This window comes from Cyprinus carpio, chromosome B8, assembly GCF_018340385.1.
Source record: "Cyprinus carpio isolate SPL01 chromosome B8, ASM1834038v1, whole genome shotgun sequence".
Classification (NCBI taxonomy): domain Eukaryota; kingdom Metazoa; phylum Chordata; class Actinopteri; order Cypriniformes; family Cyprinidae; genus Cyprinus; species Cyprinus carpio.
In genome coordinates this window covers 12,591,336-12,607,822 of record NC_056604.1, presented here as the reverse complement: position 1 = coordinate 12,607,822, position 16,487 = coordinate 12,591,336, and the positions used below count along the sequence as shown (strand labels likewise).

General features: G+C 35.9%; 2 protein-coding genes across 7 annotated transcripts in view; one reads left to right on the top strand and one right to left on the bottom strand.

Moving 5' to 3' along the window:
* Window positions 1-6,584, bottom strand: part of LOC109086860 (sodium-coupled neutral amino acid transporter 3-like) — a 14,830-nt gene extending 8,246 nt beyond the window's left edge. Inside the window, exons 1-4 of one of the 6 annotated variants that reach the window (XM_042729782.1) lie at window positions 3,652-4,383; window positions 3,491-3,568; window positions 3,329-3,383; window positions 50-184 (exon numbers count right to left, since the gene is read on the bottom strand). In XM_042729782.1, the coding sequence (XP_042585716.1) occupies window positions 50-114 (65 nt within the window). In that variant the 5' untranslated portion in view covers window positions 115-184; window positions 3,329-3,383; window positions 3,491-3,568; window positions 3,652-4,383. The other 5 variants (XM_042729779.1, XM_042729783.1, XM_042729781.1 and 2 more) reach the window with 5 other exon arrangements.
* Window positions 6,585-8,230: 1,646 nt separating this feature from the next.
* Window positions 8,231-15,981, top strand: stk38a (serine/threonine kinase 38a). The gene is made up of 14 exons (XM_042729786.1): window positions 8,231-8,346; window positions 9,408-9,544; window positions 9,946-9,997; window positions 10,409-10,531; window positions 10,868-10,950; window positions 11,695-11,819; window positions 11,915-12,069; window positions 12,417-12,519; window positions 12,840-12,901; window positions 13,135-13,252; window positions 13,335-13,458; window positions 13,674-13,769; window positions 14,251-14,345; window positions 14,457-15,981. The coding sequence occupies exons 2-14, from the start codon at window positions 9,414-9,416 to the stop codon at window positions 14,591-14,593; spliced, it is 1,404 nt and encodes a 467-aa protein (XP_042585720.1). The 5' UTR covers window positions 8,231-8,346; window positions 9,408-9,413; the 3' UTR covers window positions 14,594-15,981.
* Window positions 15,982-16,487: the final 506 nt, after the last annotated feature.

Here is a 16,487-nt window from a genome sequence, read left to right as displayed (position 1 = left end):
GTAACTTTTTATCTGAGATAGGTTCTCTTGTGTTGATGTTGAAACTTACCCATTCTCAGGAATTCGTTCAGGGCTGAGATTATGGTGACCATTTGATAATTTCTGTAGCTCCATTTTAAGCTTTACAACACTTAACAATCCTCCAAAGAACACTGTCTGCAAGGTCAAGCTCTGTCAATACAATCTGAAACACAGAAAAAGGTTCTAGGATAAATGATTATTTTACTGAAAACTGAAATCAACGTGAAACATGAGTGCTTTGCTGAAAAAAGTGCAAAAATGTCCAAAATCTGGAGCATAAATTGCAGATACATGCTCAGATCCGCTTAAGCAATGATATCACTGATAATCACTTATTACATTTTTCTTAATTATGTGGAACAGGACCATAATCTGCATGTAAATAATATAGTCGAGGAGAAGGCAGGGGAAAAGTTATGGTAAAAACATTCTTCAGAGCATTACTGCATGCTAAAAAACACCTAATGGAAAGATTAGCCTTGATAGAAAACAGCTGTGAGATCTGTGTGCATATTTTCCCCCTTCATCATCATATTCAGGCTGGTAAGTTAGTTGTGGGCAGTACTCTGCAGCTCTGTGTTTTTGAAGCTTGATTACTATAAAACAAAGTAAAAATACACTATAATTTTAATTTGTGGGAGGTGCAATTACATGCAGGTTAAAGCTACTAGAGTAGTAACCTAAAAACTAAATACAAACCCGATTCCAAAAAAGTTGGGACACTGTACAAATTATGAGTAAAAAAGGAATGGAATAATTTACAAATCTCATAAACATATTTTATTCACGATAAAATATAGATAACATATCAAATGTTGAAATTTTGAAATGTCATGCCAAATATTGGCTCATTTTGGATTTCATGAGAGCTACACATTCCAAAAAAGTTGGGACAGGTAGCAATAAGAGGCCGGAAAACAGTTAAATGTACATATAAGGAACAGCTGGAGGACCAATTTGCAACTTATTAGGTCAATTGGCAACATGATTGGGTATAAAAAGAGCCTCTGAGTGGCAGTGTCTCTTAGAAGTCAAGATGGGCAGAGGATCACTAATTCCCCCAATGCTGCGGCGAAAAATAGTGGAGCAATATCAGAAAGGAGTTTCTCAGAGAAAGATTGCAAAGAGTTTGAAGTTATCATCATCTACAGTGCATAATATCATCCAAAGATTCAGAGATTCTAGAACAATCTCTGTGCGTAAGGGTCAAGCCCAGGCTATCATACTGGATGCCCGTGATCTTCGGGCCCTTAGACGGCACTGCATCACATACAGGAATACAACTGTAATGGAAATCACAACATGGGCTCAGGAATACTTCCAGAAAACATTGTCGGTGAACACAATCCATCGTGCCATTCGCCGTTGCCGGCTAAAACTCTATAGATCAAAAAAGAAGCCATATCTAAACATGATCCAGAAGCGCAGGTGTTTTCTCTGGGCCAAGGCTCATTTAAAATGGACTGTGGCAAAGTGGAAAACTGTTCTGTGGTCAGACGAATCAAAATTTGAAGTTGTTTTTGGAAAACTGGGACGTCATGTCATCCGGACTAATGAGGACAAGGACAACCCAAGTTGTTATCAGCGCTCAGTTCAGAAGCCTGCATCTCTGATGGTATGGGGTTGCATGGGTACATGTGGCATGGGCAGCTTACACATCTGGAAAGGCACCATCAATACTGAAAGGTATATCAAAGTTCTAGAACAACATATGCTCCCATCCAGACGTCGTCTCTTTCAGGGAAGACCTTGCATTTTCCAACATGTCAATGCCAGACCACATACTGCACCAATTACAACATCATGGCTGCATAGAAGAAGGAGCCGGGTACTGAAATGGCCAGCCTGCAGTCCAGATCTTTCACCCATAGAAAACATTTGGCGCATCATAAAGAGGAAGATGCGACAAAAAAGACCTACAGTTGAGCAACTAAAAGCCTGAATTAGACAAGAATGGGACAACATTCCTATTCCTAAACTTGAGCAACTTGTCTCCTCAGTCCCCAGATGTTTTCAGACTGTTATAAAAAGAAGAGGGGATGCTACACAGTGGTAAACATGGCCTTTTCCCAATTTTTTTTGAGATGTGTTGATGCCATGAAATTTAAAATCAACTTATTTTTCCCTTAAAATTATACATTTTCTCAGTTTAAACATTTGATATGTCATCTATGTTGTATTCTGAATAAAATATTGAAATTTGAAACTTCCACGTCATTGCATTCTGTTTTTATTCACAATTTGTACAGTGTCCCAACTTTTTTGGAATAGGGTTTGTATTTTCAGATCTTTCCAAATAAGAAGAGTATCATGCGAATTCAGCCGACTGTTTTCAAACAGGTTTCCTGTACACCATTGCCATTGGTTAGGTGAATGGATTACTCTGCCTCCAAATTCTTAATTTTGTTTAAGCCATTGTTGCTGTGTTTAGTTGGTCGGGATTCTTGACCAGGAGGTCAAGGTTTTACTTAGCATGGCCCTATGGTAACAAGTATTACAGGCCTATATGTCATCTATTTAACAATTAAAAATTACAATCGAGTACTTAATACGTGATTAAGTACATTACATTATTTAAAATGTAAAGTAAAACTTTTAATTTGACAAAGTGCAATATTTTAAAAAGTGGAAAGTCATAAAAAATGACCTTTTATTTAATTAATATTATATTTTCTGCAAGTACATTTAAAAAAATACTTTTTAACAAATTGAAGTACACTAAAGTGCACAATGAATACACTTTAAGTGCTCATCTCTTTCACAGGGGTAATTAAGCATGAAGCTATAGTGTTGATGGACACACCACAGTGTGAGCCGTATGTTATGATTATAAATAAACCAAGAATTGTATGTGTATATCATATACTGTAGGCAACTTTTAGTACAAATAGCATGGCTGACACAACTTTTCTTAAGCTTGCACTCTCAGCATGACAAGGAAACATTGTAAAAAATGTGCCAGTTCTTGTAGTTCAGGAAATACTTAAATCTTAGTCATTCAGGATATGGGCAGTAGCCATATTAGGGACAATGTCTGTATTCGTTCTGTGCTTTATTTGGGTTTTGACTCAGAATACCCTGAATATTTTAAGTCTTGCCAAAACCTTGGCAAGGGCATATCTTCAGTCTTTAGTGGTCAAGCTACTAGCAAAATAAGTCAGTGAATATAAAATATCTGAAATTTATTTCGCTTTAGAGCCACAAATTAATTAATGCTCCATTTAACACACTATATTTAAGACCACCATCATACTCTGTACAATCTACTGTGTGCTTGTTTAAAGTAAAAGCAAAACAAGAGACTTACAGTTCAACTGAAGTGTGCTTTAACAGTGTTCCATCATCCATAATGTAAAATATGTCTATGGAAAAAAGGTTAATGCAAAAGTTACTTGTGACAAACCATCAACTCACTGCCAAAATGTGCAACTGGTGTGAAATAAAGCATGAAGTGAATAAAACATCTTACATGAACTGTAAAACAAGTGAAGTTAATCCTGTGAGGCAAGTGTTGGTCACATGACTGCTGTCTGATGCAAGACTTTATCTGTATTGAAACAGATTGACCCTCCCTACACACCCTTATTCAAACACTTGCGTGTATTCCAGCTGTAAAGAGAAAGTACTCACCACTGTGGGATAAAGAGAAACCCTGAGAAATTTCAAAAGTCTCGAAGTGTAGCTACGTGGTATCCTGAGGTCAGAGAGCCCTTATTCATTCATTTGTTAATGTGTTAAGTGAAGCTATCCAGCTTGTGTGAGAACACATTCAGAGCTCACCTACGTCCTGAGACACGGGAGGGGAGGAGATTAACTCCTGTGTGGAGGAGTGGACATGTGTCTCTATTTATGATTTATATATATTTATGTTTAGGGACGTGGCATTCTGGCATTAGAGCAATGAAGAATGATCACGTTGGAAATGTTTAACAATTTGGGGGATTTTTTAATATGGTAGTGGTATAAAGTTGGGTAAGTGGTTATAAAGTATGTGGGAGAAGGCAGGGGATTGTGGGTAAGTGTGTGTGTGTTGTGGTAAGTAATGGGATTAGAAGATCAGTGTTTTTTTAAGGTTAACTGCAAGCACTACAAAACCTGGACAAACACCATTAGACATTATAATTTGTTAAGCAAACATGCTAAACTTTTTTATTATTATTATTATTATTATTAGACACAATTTTTGTCACAATTTCAAGTGATTCTAATATTTTCGAGCCTCAAGTTTTACTGAGTCCAATTAAAATCTCAAATCCCCTTTGATAGTTTTATGTGCTACAGGTTTTATAAACCAAGAAAATTAATTTAATGTGTTTTTAATGTATAATTTCTTGATTAATTTTCATGTTTGTCTAAAAAAGGTGTGTGGGTGTGTTATATTTTTTTTTAGTGTGTGCTTTTAAGTTATAGTTATCTTCTATATTGGCTATTAAGAGACTGTTTATCTAAAATGAAATCTAAAAAAGTATTGGCAATTTTTTTTTCTTTCTGTAAATGCCCACTCAATAGGAAAGAGACATATACAAAAACATTGGCCCACTCAATAGGAAAGAGACATATACAAAAAAATTTTATTGTATTTTTTTTTGGTATTTGTTTTTTTATTTGTGTTTTTATTTATGAATTTTGTGTTTTACATATTTGACTAAATAAAATCATGAACCATGTCAGATGATAAATATTTGGCTGGCCAAATGTAAGCATGGGTTTGGCAGAAAATGAAATGATACTTATCAAAGTATTGTTGACTTTATTCTTTATTTACTGTTGTTCAATATTTGTTTTTGTTTCAAAATGTTTCATTTTAAACTTAATAGCATATAATAATGCATTAGTGAAAATATGCATCTTCATAGTGATTGTCATGTCAATAGGCTAATGAAAACAGCACCTGTATTTAATGTTTAGTAATGCTTGATTGGACATCATGTTCTCTCATATTTATTGGATTCAAAGACATGCATGACAGAATTACCAAATACAGCTACTGTATTAAATGTCAGGAATCTTCACCGAGACTATACACCATGTAGCACAAGACGTAATTCTGATACATGTACTGTAAATCCATTTAAGGACAGCAAAAGTATACGTTTTAAAGGAGTAATAAAGAAAACAAAGGCAAAGTATTAAAGACAGTATTCACACACACACACACACACACACACCCACGAACACGCATTATGAAAGTGTTTGCAGACACGTGGCCATTTGGTCACAAGTGTTTACTTTTAGCTATAATAAAAAGATTGACATTAAAAATGTTGTGTGTTTATCGTCATATTACAGGATGTTCTCACATCTCACTAGCATCTTGACAGGAACTAGCATATATAACACATGTGGGCCTCACTCACAGCAAACTATTGTTGTTATGCCTTGTGGGTAAAACAAAGCTTTACACAGGACTCAAAACACTAGATGTTATAAAGTCTAATGGTCTATTTTTATTAAATTGGAGGAAACATAATCTATTGTTATTTTCTGGTAACTTGCCTAAGACATGTCACATTCTAAAAAAATTCAGTTAAACAATATCAGTGATCTAAATCAAGATCAACTCTGTGATAACTCACAAGAACAGACTCTTCAAGAAATGCCTCTGTCAACATTCACTGAAATGGTATAACCGGTCACAAAGTACTATTGCGTACTGTTGATGCTAAACACCTTTATGCCAAAGTGAAACTGAAACCCTACAGGTATGACGCAGTTTAAACCGGAAAAGTGGCTTTTGAAGCTATAGTATTTTATATAAAACTGCTTCATGGAAATGTGCCGCATTGTATAATATTCAATCTTATTCCATCACTTCAACCTCTATTCACCCCACATCCTAAATGTCATGTGAATCCTGTTAATCTGAAGTTTGTGTGTGAGTATTTGAGTATGAAAGCGGAAAACAAATTGCTTAGTGATAAATATGATAATTCATAATCCAAATCAACTAAGTGCCACTGTAAACAAGCGATATTCAAATTTAAGTCTATTTTAGAATCTAGATATACTGTATATGCATGGATTGTCTGTACAACATCAGCCATTACAGTTATACTGTATGAGAACTATACATATAATTCTATATGGTTCTATATGATATATATAATTCTACTATGATTAAATGGAGAAACAGTGTACAGATCCATGTCAACCTACAGACAATTGTGTGATTGTTCTTTGAGCTGCTTCTGTCATGAATTATTGCTGCTTTCGTCTATATAGATGCCATGTGCCACATGGTCTTTCTACTTCCCTCTCAGAGAAGACCTCATGAATGGTGCTAACAATTAATCAAGAAACAAATGAATTATTAACTAGTGACTCTATATAAAGAAACCATTACAACTGTCCACTATATATGTTGTTTGTACTGACATACTGTTGAGAGAATATTTGAGAGATAATGTAGTTTTCTTACCTTTTGATACTTTAATTAAAAATCTTCAATGTAGGGAACAAAAAGATCTTCCAGTGTATATATAAAAAATAAAAATTATGGTTTGATACTCAGATGGTTCTTGAGTATGTTATCTAATACAGACAGATGGAGTGAAACCGAGAGAGAGAGAAACATGGTAGCATTCAAGGGAAGTTTTAAGCCACACCTTCAATTCTAAAAAGAGCGGGACTTCCAGTTTTTCCTGCCCGTCTTCTCAAGTCAGTTTTTCTGAATTTCACTTTTCTTTCTTTCCCTTTGTGTGTACATACCTACAGTCAAGAAGTGAGCTAAATCCACATTATGAAGGCATTTTTTTTTTCAATTCTATGTTTCATTTTTTGTGTTTAATTATAGTGTTTAGAAGTGAGTTGGAACACACCTCTTTTTTTTTTTGTTTGCTGTTTTTGATTTTTTTGGTAGTATAGAATAGTGATTTGATTTTTATTGGCAGGAATTTCAAGGAAGCTCATTTACGTAGCATTTAGCAGAAAGCAGACTTCTCTCATCAGCATAATAAGAAGCATGCATCTAATATTTAAATGTAAATATCATTTTTCATACTGGTGCACTTTTACAAAAGCTGTCACTGGGGTGGTAGCTACCCTCTTAAAAGGTACTAACATTTGGGTACTGTTATGTATACATATAATTTACTGAAATGTACACTGATATTTACATATTTAGGTACTGATATGAACACTTTAGGTATTAATATTTACCTTCAGGGTACTAATATTGTACTCTTTAAATGTACATTTTGAATGGGTACCACCCTAGCCTTTGTACCTTTTTTTCTGAGAGTGTTAAGTTCTGCTGCTGTACCTTGTCATGACGATCTGGTCACCCAGCACCACTGGTCACTAGCATGTTATGGTTTGGATGCTGATCTAGTGTCCAGACTTCTTGTACAACAGCGCCCTCGGACGGTGATGTGTTAAATTGAACAGTTGTTACAGTTGTTACCACAGCAGTGGTTTCAATTCTTTTCAAACATTCAGTCCTTCATACAAACCCCCTTAAACCAGAATATGTGAATTCTGAGCTCGAAGCTAAAATTCCAGTATCATAACCATATTATCTTGTAGTAACTTATCTGTTGGACAAATAAGTGAACTCAGTAAAACTATATGCTGACATGACAAGAGTCAGGTCGTGGCGAGTTGTTACATGTGTTTTATTATGTTATACATTTATACATTTCTATAAATTATATTTATTTATTTAATTGTTTTTGGTCGGGGGGGGGGGGGTATTTGTGTGAGTGTTTTATGGTTCATATTTATTGTCACTGTTTAATAAAGTGTTTTATGGTTAATATTTATTGTCACTGTTTAATAAAGTGTTTTATGGCTAATATTTATTTTACTGTTTAAATTTAGCTAATAAAGCCTATAATTGTTTTTGTACATTTTTTCCCTTATGTTTTTGTCAAGAACTTATCTTAATAATAATGCCTTTTACAAAGAAATATTTAGTGTGACAACTAGCCCTGGTGTAAAAATCATTATTTTTTCTTCGATTTTAATCTTTGACCATATAAACAGAACTTTCTTTTGTTGTCGTTGCTGTTGTTTTAGTCACAAAATGGGTATTTGTTTTACATTTCAATAAAACAGAAAAAAATATATATCAGTGTGCAGGCATACCCAAATTTGTTATTTTTTATATATAAAATGTATGGACTAAATTAAGAATGATTGTTTTCAGCAGGCCAATTAATCAAAGAAAGGTTGATAAAAAATGTATCTAATTTTAATAATTACATTTTAGACGACAGAAGTGGGACTTTTGTTTTGTTCCCTCTTCCACTCGAGCACAAACCCGGAAGAAGGAAATAATGTCCGTTGTCGTCCACTAGAGCAAGTCAGTTTGAGGTCGACTGGAAGGTAAGCAAACAAGTATTATTTCAAATAAACACATAGTTTGCAAGTAAGTAATAGTTTGTTTTCAGTAGTTGTTTATACTTTGCCAAAGTCGCTTGAGTTCTCATTAGAAATTAAGCTGGATCTCAGCCGTTTCACACTTTGCTATGAGAGCAGAAGAGTCTGAGCAGACAGTTAACGTTAGCGGCTGCTGCTAGCACACTGACAGTCTTACTAACTGAGAATAGTTCTGGAGTTTTTACTTTACATACTTTCTCTTTAGGCCTGTAATTATTAGAATTATAAGAATTAATTAGCCTTGATTTTGCTTGTAAAACTGCATAAATGTTAAATAAACAAACCCACTAAAAGCGTGGCTTTGCGTGCGCTGACGAACTTTATTGTGCGTGTTTACGGTGTTTGTTTTTTCCGTTTTTCTGTCTGTCGTGTTTTTTCATGATGGACTTTATTAGTATTAAGTATTGTTCATCAGATGCCATGTTTATGTCATTGGGATTTTTGTTGTCAACTTGGTTTCATTTCATTATATTAGTCAGATGATTTATTCAGAGTAAAATTCCCCTTGCAGTCTGCAAACGCTTCTCATCCAGACCTCAGACTCAGTGACATCAGCTGTGGAAGTTGAGTCAGATGACAAATATAGCTTTTGTTTGAATTTCTGAGCAGACTAATGCAAATGTAGGTCTTCAGCCGGTATTCAGTGCTTGATTTGGCCCCGGCGCGACAAAGGGCCAGTCAGACCTTCCAGGCGTGGAGTTTCTGGGAAGTGGAGGATTGAGTGTTAAAAGACTGTGGCTTGCAGTGTAAATGTTGTTAAATGCAGCCTTTCACTTTCAAGAAGCTCCTGGGAAGCTGGTAATGGAAAGAATGGTGGTATTTGGGGGTCCGTGGCATCTGAAAGCCCCTCATAGATTAAACACTGGGAGGCATTGTATCTAACCATATCAGATTCAAAGCTCTGATTTGTGACGTGTCAAAACGAGCTGGACTATTTTGTATCGTTTTTGGAGTTGTAAACATGTCTAATTTTGTCCATTCTGATGCAACATGGTTTTCCTGTCCAGTTTACCATGGCGATGACAAGTCAGACGTCCTGCTCCTCGATGAGCAACCACACTAAGGAAAGGGTCACCATGGCCAAAGTGACGCTGGAGAATTTTTATAGCAACCTGATATCACAGCACGAGGAAAGGGAAATGAGGTGAGACCCAAAAAGGCAAAATACTTTTTCTTTGTTTTAATGTTATTTGTAGATATAGACTTTTCCATTTTTCCATAAGTGAGAAATATGTAGTTGAGACTTTAGTTAGTGAACAGGTTTGGCAGGTCTAAATGAATCACTAAGAATCTGGACACATGTGTGTAATTCTTCACATACTGTAGGTTTGAGTGAATATGGTGGGACTGCTATCTGTCATTATCACCCATTGTTTCTTTAAGAACCTCCCAAATTCCAGGGGCGCTTTTAGACTGTCTGTTCCGTCCCTCTTGAAATGATGCTAGACTAGACAACCACACCTTTCATTGGAGTGGTGAAGCAATTCAGCCTCTTGGTGCTAGTGTTTCATCACATGTCTAAAAGTTATCCTTTATCTCTCACAGGCAGCAGAAATTGGAGAAGGTCATGGATCAAGAGGGACTAGGTGATGAAGAGGTGAGCATTTCTGAAATACTGGTCTTTTTTTCCTGACAGTATTTCCTTGCTTACATTTACAAACATCTTGGTCTAGATACTGGTGGTTTTGTTAAATATTAAAGGTGGAGTGAGTGATTTCTGGTAGCTAATGTTGATATTTCTGATCACCGCAAACGGTTTCCTCTTTTTATAATGTTGTATTTTTTATTTTTTTTTTTCACCTCTATTTTTCTGTCGTTGCTCGACTTGGCTAGTGTCCGTCCTGTGCACTCATGACTAGACACACCCCTTACTGCTGATTGGCTACAAGTTTATGTTTTTTGGCCCTACTCAGTTTTCTGAAGCACACCCCACCTTTAAAACACAGAAGTTCAGAATGTAATTTCATGTGATCGGTCGATTTAATTTCTGCTTTTTCTGGCCCTGCAGAAGCGTCTCAGGCGGTCTGAGCATGCTAGGAAAGAGACTGAGTTTCTTCGTCTCAAACGAACACGGCTTGGTTTAGAGGACTTTGAGTCACTCAAAGTGATTGGTCGAGGAGCTTTTGGAGAGGTATGAGTTTCTTTCTGTTAAAAGACCTCATGAATTAAATTTTTTTTTTTCATTTTTAGCATATATATATATATGTTAGCTGTGAGGCAGTTTGAGTATTGTATATACTCTACCATTGTGTTTTTTTTGTTTCAATATTAAAATAGAAAACAATTGTTTTTTTTTTTTTTATTGTAACAATATTTTACAATATTACTGTTTTTACTCAAAATAAATGCAGCCTTGGTGACCATAAAATACTTTTTCATAAAAAAAAAAAAAAAAAAAAAAAAAAAAACGGAACCGTAGTGTATTTTGTGATTTTGGCACATTTAAAATCCTCTTTTTTTTCTCTAGGTGCGGTTAGTTCAGAAGAAGGACACGGGACATGTTTATGCCATGAAAATCTTGCGTAAGGCTGATATGCTTGAGAAAGAACAGGTGAGTCTTCACTGATGGAGTCACGTATGTCCACACATGACATTTAATGTGTCATGAAAATGAATATTAAAATTTTGTAAAACCAAAAGAATAAAGGAAGTCACTTATTGTTTACTCTTCTTCGAATTTTTGGTCTGTATATCATTGTTTTCGGTATATCACAACAATTCCTTATGTCATCATATTCATGATCAGACGTACCGATGTATCAGTACCCTTATTCGCGCATATTTCATTTGTGCATGTATACAGTGCTGGTTCATGTTTGGAGCACGAGAGAATATAAAATATGAATGAAACACGCTTACTCCGGTCTGGATATGAACTATTATGATCTGCGCAGCGAGTGTTGTTATACTCATCACGGCGTTCCATGCAGAAACCACTCTCATGCGTGCCCCACATGTTGTTACATATTAAATATTGTTATGGTTATGTTTACAGAGATTAACTGACAACGCGGAAGCTCGTTTTTCAGATTTGAATTCTCCGCTGTAAGATAACCTCATCACTTCAAATTAACGCATATACATCTCTTTTCGTGATATAGATTCAACTAAACGAAATTGCTCCAAAAAATGAAAAAAATAACTACTTTTCCCTTAATAGACACAATGAGTGCTATTGTTGTTTTCACTGATGTGCAACCTGTTCATATATGTTTACATTTCAAAAAATGTGTGTTAGGCTTTCATGACACTTTAAGGTTCTTTGTCTTGTTAACAGGTCTCTGTTTTCTGTTCGGTTGGCCATATTCGAGCAGAAAGGGACATCCTTGTAGAGGCAGACAGTCTTTGGGTGGTGAAGATGTTCTACAGCTTTCAGGATAAGATGAATCTCTACCTCATCATGGAGTTTCTGCCTGGAGGTGAGTGCAGGATGTCAGATCCCTTTACAATCAAAAAGATGGTAGTAAAGCCACTCCAAAGGATGACTGATGTGTGCATGTGTGTGTTTGCCCAGGTGATATGATGACTCTACTGATGAAGAAAGACACTTTAACAGAGGAGGCCACACAGTTTTATATTGCTGAGACTGTGCTGGCTATTGACTCCATTCACCAGATGGGCTTCATCCACAGAGACATCAAACCAGACAATCTCCTGCTGGACTCAAGGGTAAAAAAATATATTAAACAGTACTTGAATAGAATCATCAAACTCAAATATCTTTAGCAAAATAAAGTTTTTTTGAAGTAGGACATTATTCTAATCAGTTTAGGCATTTGTCACATTTTTTAATTGTTAATACCAATAACAGTACCAGATAAATTTCACTTGGTACTACTGATACTGCATGAAGACTCATATCATTACATTATACATTTTTTTTAGTATATAGAAAAATATAGGTAACTCAGACATGACCATGTGACACATTATAGCTCAATGTAATAGCCTAGCAGGGTCACATAGCTTTGATCTAATGAGTGATTCTCATTCACAATGTCATTTTGCTCTTTCAGGGTCACGTGAAGTTGTCTGATTTTGGCTTATGCACTGGTCTGAAGAAAGCTCACCGCACAGAGTTCTACAGGAACCTTAATCACAGCCTTCCCAGCGACTTCAGTAAGACTTATCACCATCCATAACACCTGTCTTCAAAGTCACATGATCATTCAGACATCATCCTAATGTCCTGATTTTCTGCTTAAGATACTTTTCTTATTGTTATCAATATTGAAAAAAATTGTGCTGCTTAATTTTTAATTTTTCTGGATGTAACATTATATATGTCTTTTCAGCAGTTTAAATGTAATGCATGCTTGCTTAATGAATTTCTTCAACAACAACAACAAAAAATAAATAAATAATTCTGACCCAGAATATTAGAATGGTATTGTAGGTGAAATATTGGCAGTAACTTATGATTTTTATTTTTTTTTCAGCGTTCCAGAACATGAACTCAAAGAGGAAAGCAGAAACATGGAAACGAAACAGGAGACAGTTGGTAAGAGTTTCCTCTTGACCCAGTACTGTTCTACACACAGTGGGTGGGTACAGATAGATCCAGTGTTTCAGGAAGTTATTGTGTAATGAATGTGTTCTTAATATGGTAGTCGATGATTGTAGAAGTACCATAGAAGAGTTACGATGTACTCTTGTGTAATCCATTAGCTCTCACAATGTTTTTTGTGTTGCATCAGAAGAAAAAGAGTCGACAAAATATTTGTGTTTTTTCAGGCTTTCTCCACTGTTGGAACCCCTGACTACATCGCTCCAGAAGTGTTTATGCAAAATGGGTATAACAAGCTTTGTGATTGGTGGAGTTTGGGTGTCATTATGTATGAAATGCTGATAGGTGAGTTGATTTTTGGTTAATAAATAAAATAGGTATGTTTATTTTGATATATGGCTAAAGTGTTTGTGTGGGTGTTTTTCAGGTTACCCTCCATTTTGCTCTGAGACGCCTCAGGAAACTTACAGGAAAGTGATGAACTGGCGGGAAACTTTGACATTTCCACCTGAGGTCCCAATTTCAGAAAAGGCCAAGGATCTGATCCTCAGGTTTAGCCTCATCATTCTCCCACTCTTTATTGTCATCTTTTTTTTTGCTGTGATTCTATACCATTATTTTGTACTCTATCTTAGCTGTAGCACTTCTCTCAACCTAGTGGATTTTGCTTTCATTAACTATGCTGCTAAACTACACGAGACATGGTTTATTTTAAGCAGGCTGTTTTTCTTCAGTGTTCACCTAATGTTTTGTTGTTTTCCACCAGGTTCTGCTGTGAGAGTGAACACAGGATTGGAGCCACTGGAGTGGAGGAGATCAAAACTAACCCTTTCTTTGAGGGAGTGGACTATGACCATATCAGGTAAACTGTCATCACACACAGATTAAACTGGTATTGAGTAATGAAATCATCTTACTATTAATGTATAATGTCTTTTGCGTTATAATTATAAATATTTTAAACAGTTATATGCTACATTGTCAAATGATCCCTCTTAATTTGTAACATGACCTTGTCACATTGCATGTTTAATTCAGCATGTAGTATCCAGTTATCATTCAGGAAATGGTTTTTAGTTTTTTGTTTATTTACTTTTTCAATTTTAATCCAGTTTTGTTCAAAAGTGATTTTGGTCTAATAATAAGACAAGAATAAAACAGTAATTTAAGGGCTTGTATTACTGTTGGTTCATTCATGCTACAATTGGAAGCTCAGGCAAAGCACATTGCACTGTGGGATACATTGTTCCAAGATTGCATTTATTTTAGTCTTCAGTGTCACATGATCTTTCAGAAATCATTCCAATATGCTTATTTGCTGCTCAATTTTTTTTCTCCCCTAGGGAGAGACCAGCGGCTATTCCAATTGAGATCAAAAGCATTGACGACACCTCCAACTTTGACGAGTTTCCTGATTCAGACATCCTCCAGCCTTCAGGTTTGTTTTTAGTTAATTGTAATGCTTTCTAAAATACATGACATTTCTTGGGGGCTGTTATGTATTTCAAAACATCTTATTCTCACTGTCTCTCTCTCTCTTTCTCTGAAGTCGCTCCTGTGTCCAACCACACTGAGGCAGATCTGAAGAGTAAAGACTGGGTGTTCATCAACTACACCTACAAGCGCTTTGAGGGGCTAACCGCGCGAGGAGGCATCCCATCGTACATGAAAACTGGGAAGAGATAGGCTTCGATAGGACTTGTTAACTTGCTGCACTCTTTCAGTGGTTGTTTTTCGCATAAGGAGACGTTCTCCATTGCTCCACCTCGCATCTCAAGGATCCTACATCGTCCGTTTCCTGTTTTGACTCGCCCATTTATGGATGTGGACTTCACCCACACTAAATCCATAGAAAGACACAGTCAAAGTTTTATCTAAGGGCTTCTTTTCCTTTAACACCCTGAATGTGCTCATTTCATCCCTGAGCTTTTCCTTTTTTTACTTCTTAAGGATCTAACATTTAAGGCAATCATCTTTTAGGTTGCCAGATTTTGTACATTTTGGAATGGAGATATTTTAGTACTCTTGACACTGGTTTAAAAAAAAAGGGCTTGAATGGAAGCTAGTTAAACCTCCTGCATTCATAATTGGTTTTAATTGCATTAGCAGAGGTGGATCATTAGTTTGTTATTTCCATAAACTAGTGTTTATGGTAGAAGCCCCGTCTCAGCATTTTTCAAGTCCACGTCTGCTGTACTCATCTTAAAGACTAAAAACTTCTATTGTATTCAATAAGATGGTTGTTTTGAAAATCCATACTTACTTTTACCATCCAAGATCTCAGCGACAATGGAAAACATGGGGCTTCATAGTCAGTCTTTTCTGAATGTGATTCACACAAACCCCCAGAGCTGCAGATGTTGCCTTACATTCGGATTCTTCCTATACATCAGCAGAAACATCATGAATGCATTCGCCAATCAAACCAAATTGTTCATCAACATACCAGGAAACTTTACCAGCTGATGTCAAAGACCAAGCAAACTCTAGCAAACGCACCAGCGTTTGTTTTTTATTTAATGAGTAGTTTTAGCCACTAACTGATTCAGAAGTTGCTTGGTGCTAATGCTGTTGTTGTTCTTAATAAAGGGGCTCATTGCTGATGTTCGGGGAACAAAGCCACATTTTTTGCATCTTGAGGAGAATAACAACACTATTCAGGGATTTGAATTTGATTGAGTCTTCCATTTTAATATGGGGATGAAATGTTCAATGCAAAATTTTTATATTACCAAAGAGGCGCCACTTGATCGGCTTTATGGCCTTGACTTTCAGTGTTTGGTCGTGGATGCTTTGGCTTTCATACAGCATTAATTATACGTTCTTAAGCTGTTAACGTATAGACTTGTAGCAAAATATTCATTCCATAATGGTTCCAATCAGTCTGCGTTATTGGAAGCTGCTTGTATCAGCATGTTGCTTGTGATGGCTTTGTAAAAAAAAAAAAAAAATCAAACAAAGGTCCAAGTACGATTTTGTGAAGTGTGTGAGATTCCAGACAGTGAATGACTGAGTCATAGTTCTACAATCAGGACCCATATGTCTTCTTTCTATGACCAAATTGAATGTATCTTGAAGATAAAAAGAGGCTTCTAGAAGTTGCATTCATTTAGGATTGGCTGCCCTGGAATGATCTGAGATTCCCCTTAATGCTTGAGTGAATGATTTGGCGACTACACAGCATGACAAAGGTTTTGTATATGGAATTGCTTGTTAGAGCTCGAGCTGAGCAGCTGTTGAACACAATATACTGCTAGAGAAATATTATCACAAATAACAGATTACTGTATCGCAGAATGCTACAAATAGAAGTAGCATGAAATCGTGATTGAATAGTGTGTTTTTTTTATCCTTAGAGCAATATGTGACCGTATTAGGTCTGGATGTGTATTATTATTATTATTTTTTAATATATAAGAGTGGCTGGAGATTTTCATGCTGTCTGAGAGTCGGTCTGTTGCATGTTTTTTGTGTGCTGGACAAGTCAAAACAGCTATGAATGAGTTTGAGAATTTGTATTTTGATTTTCTTTGTGCTGCTTTGTTTATTTGTTTCACTTGTTCTACTATCGTTGAATGGG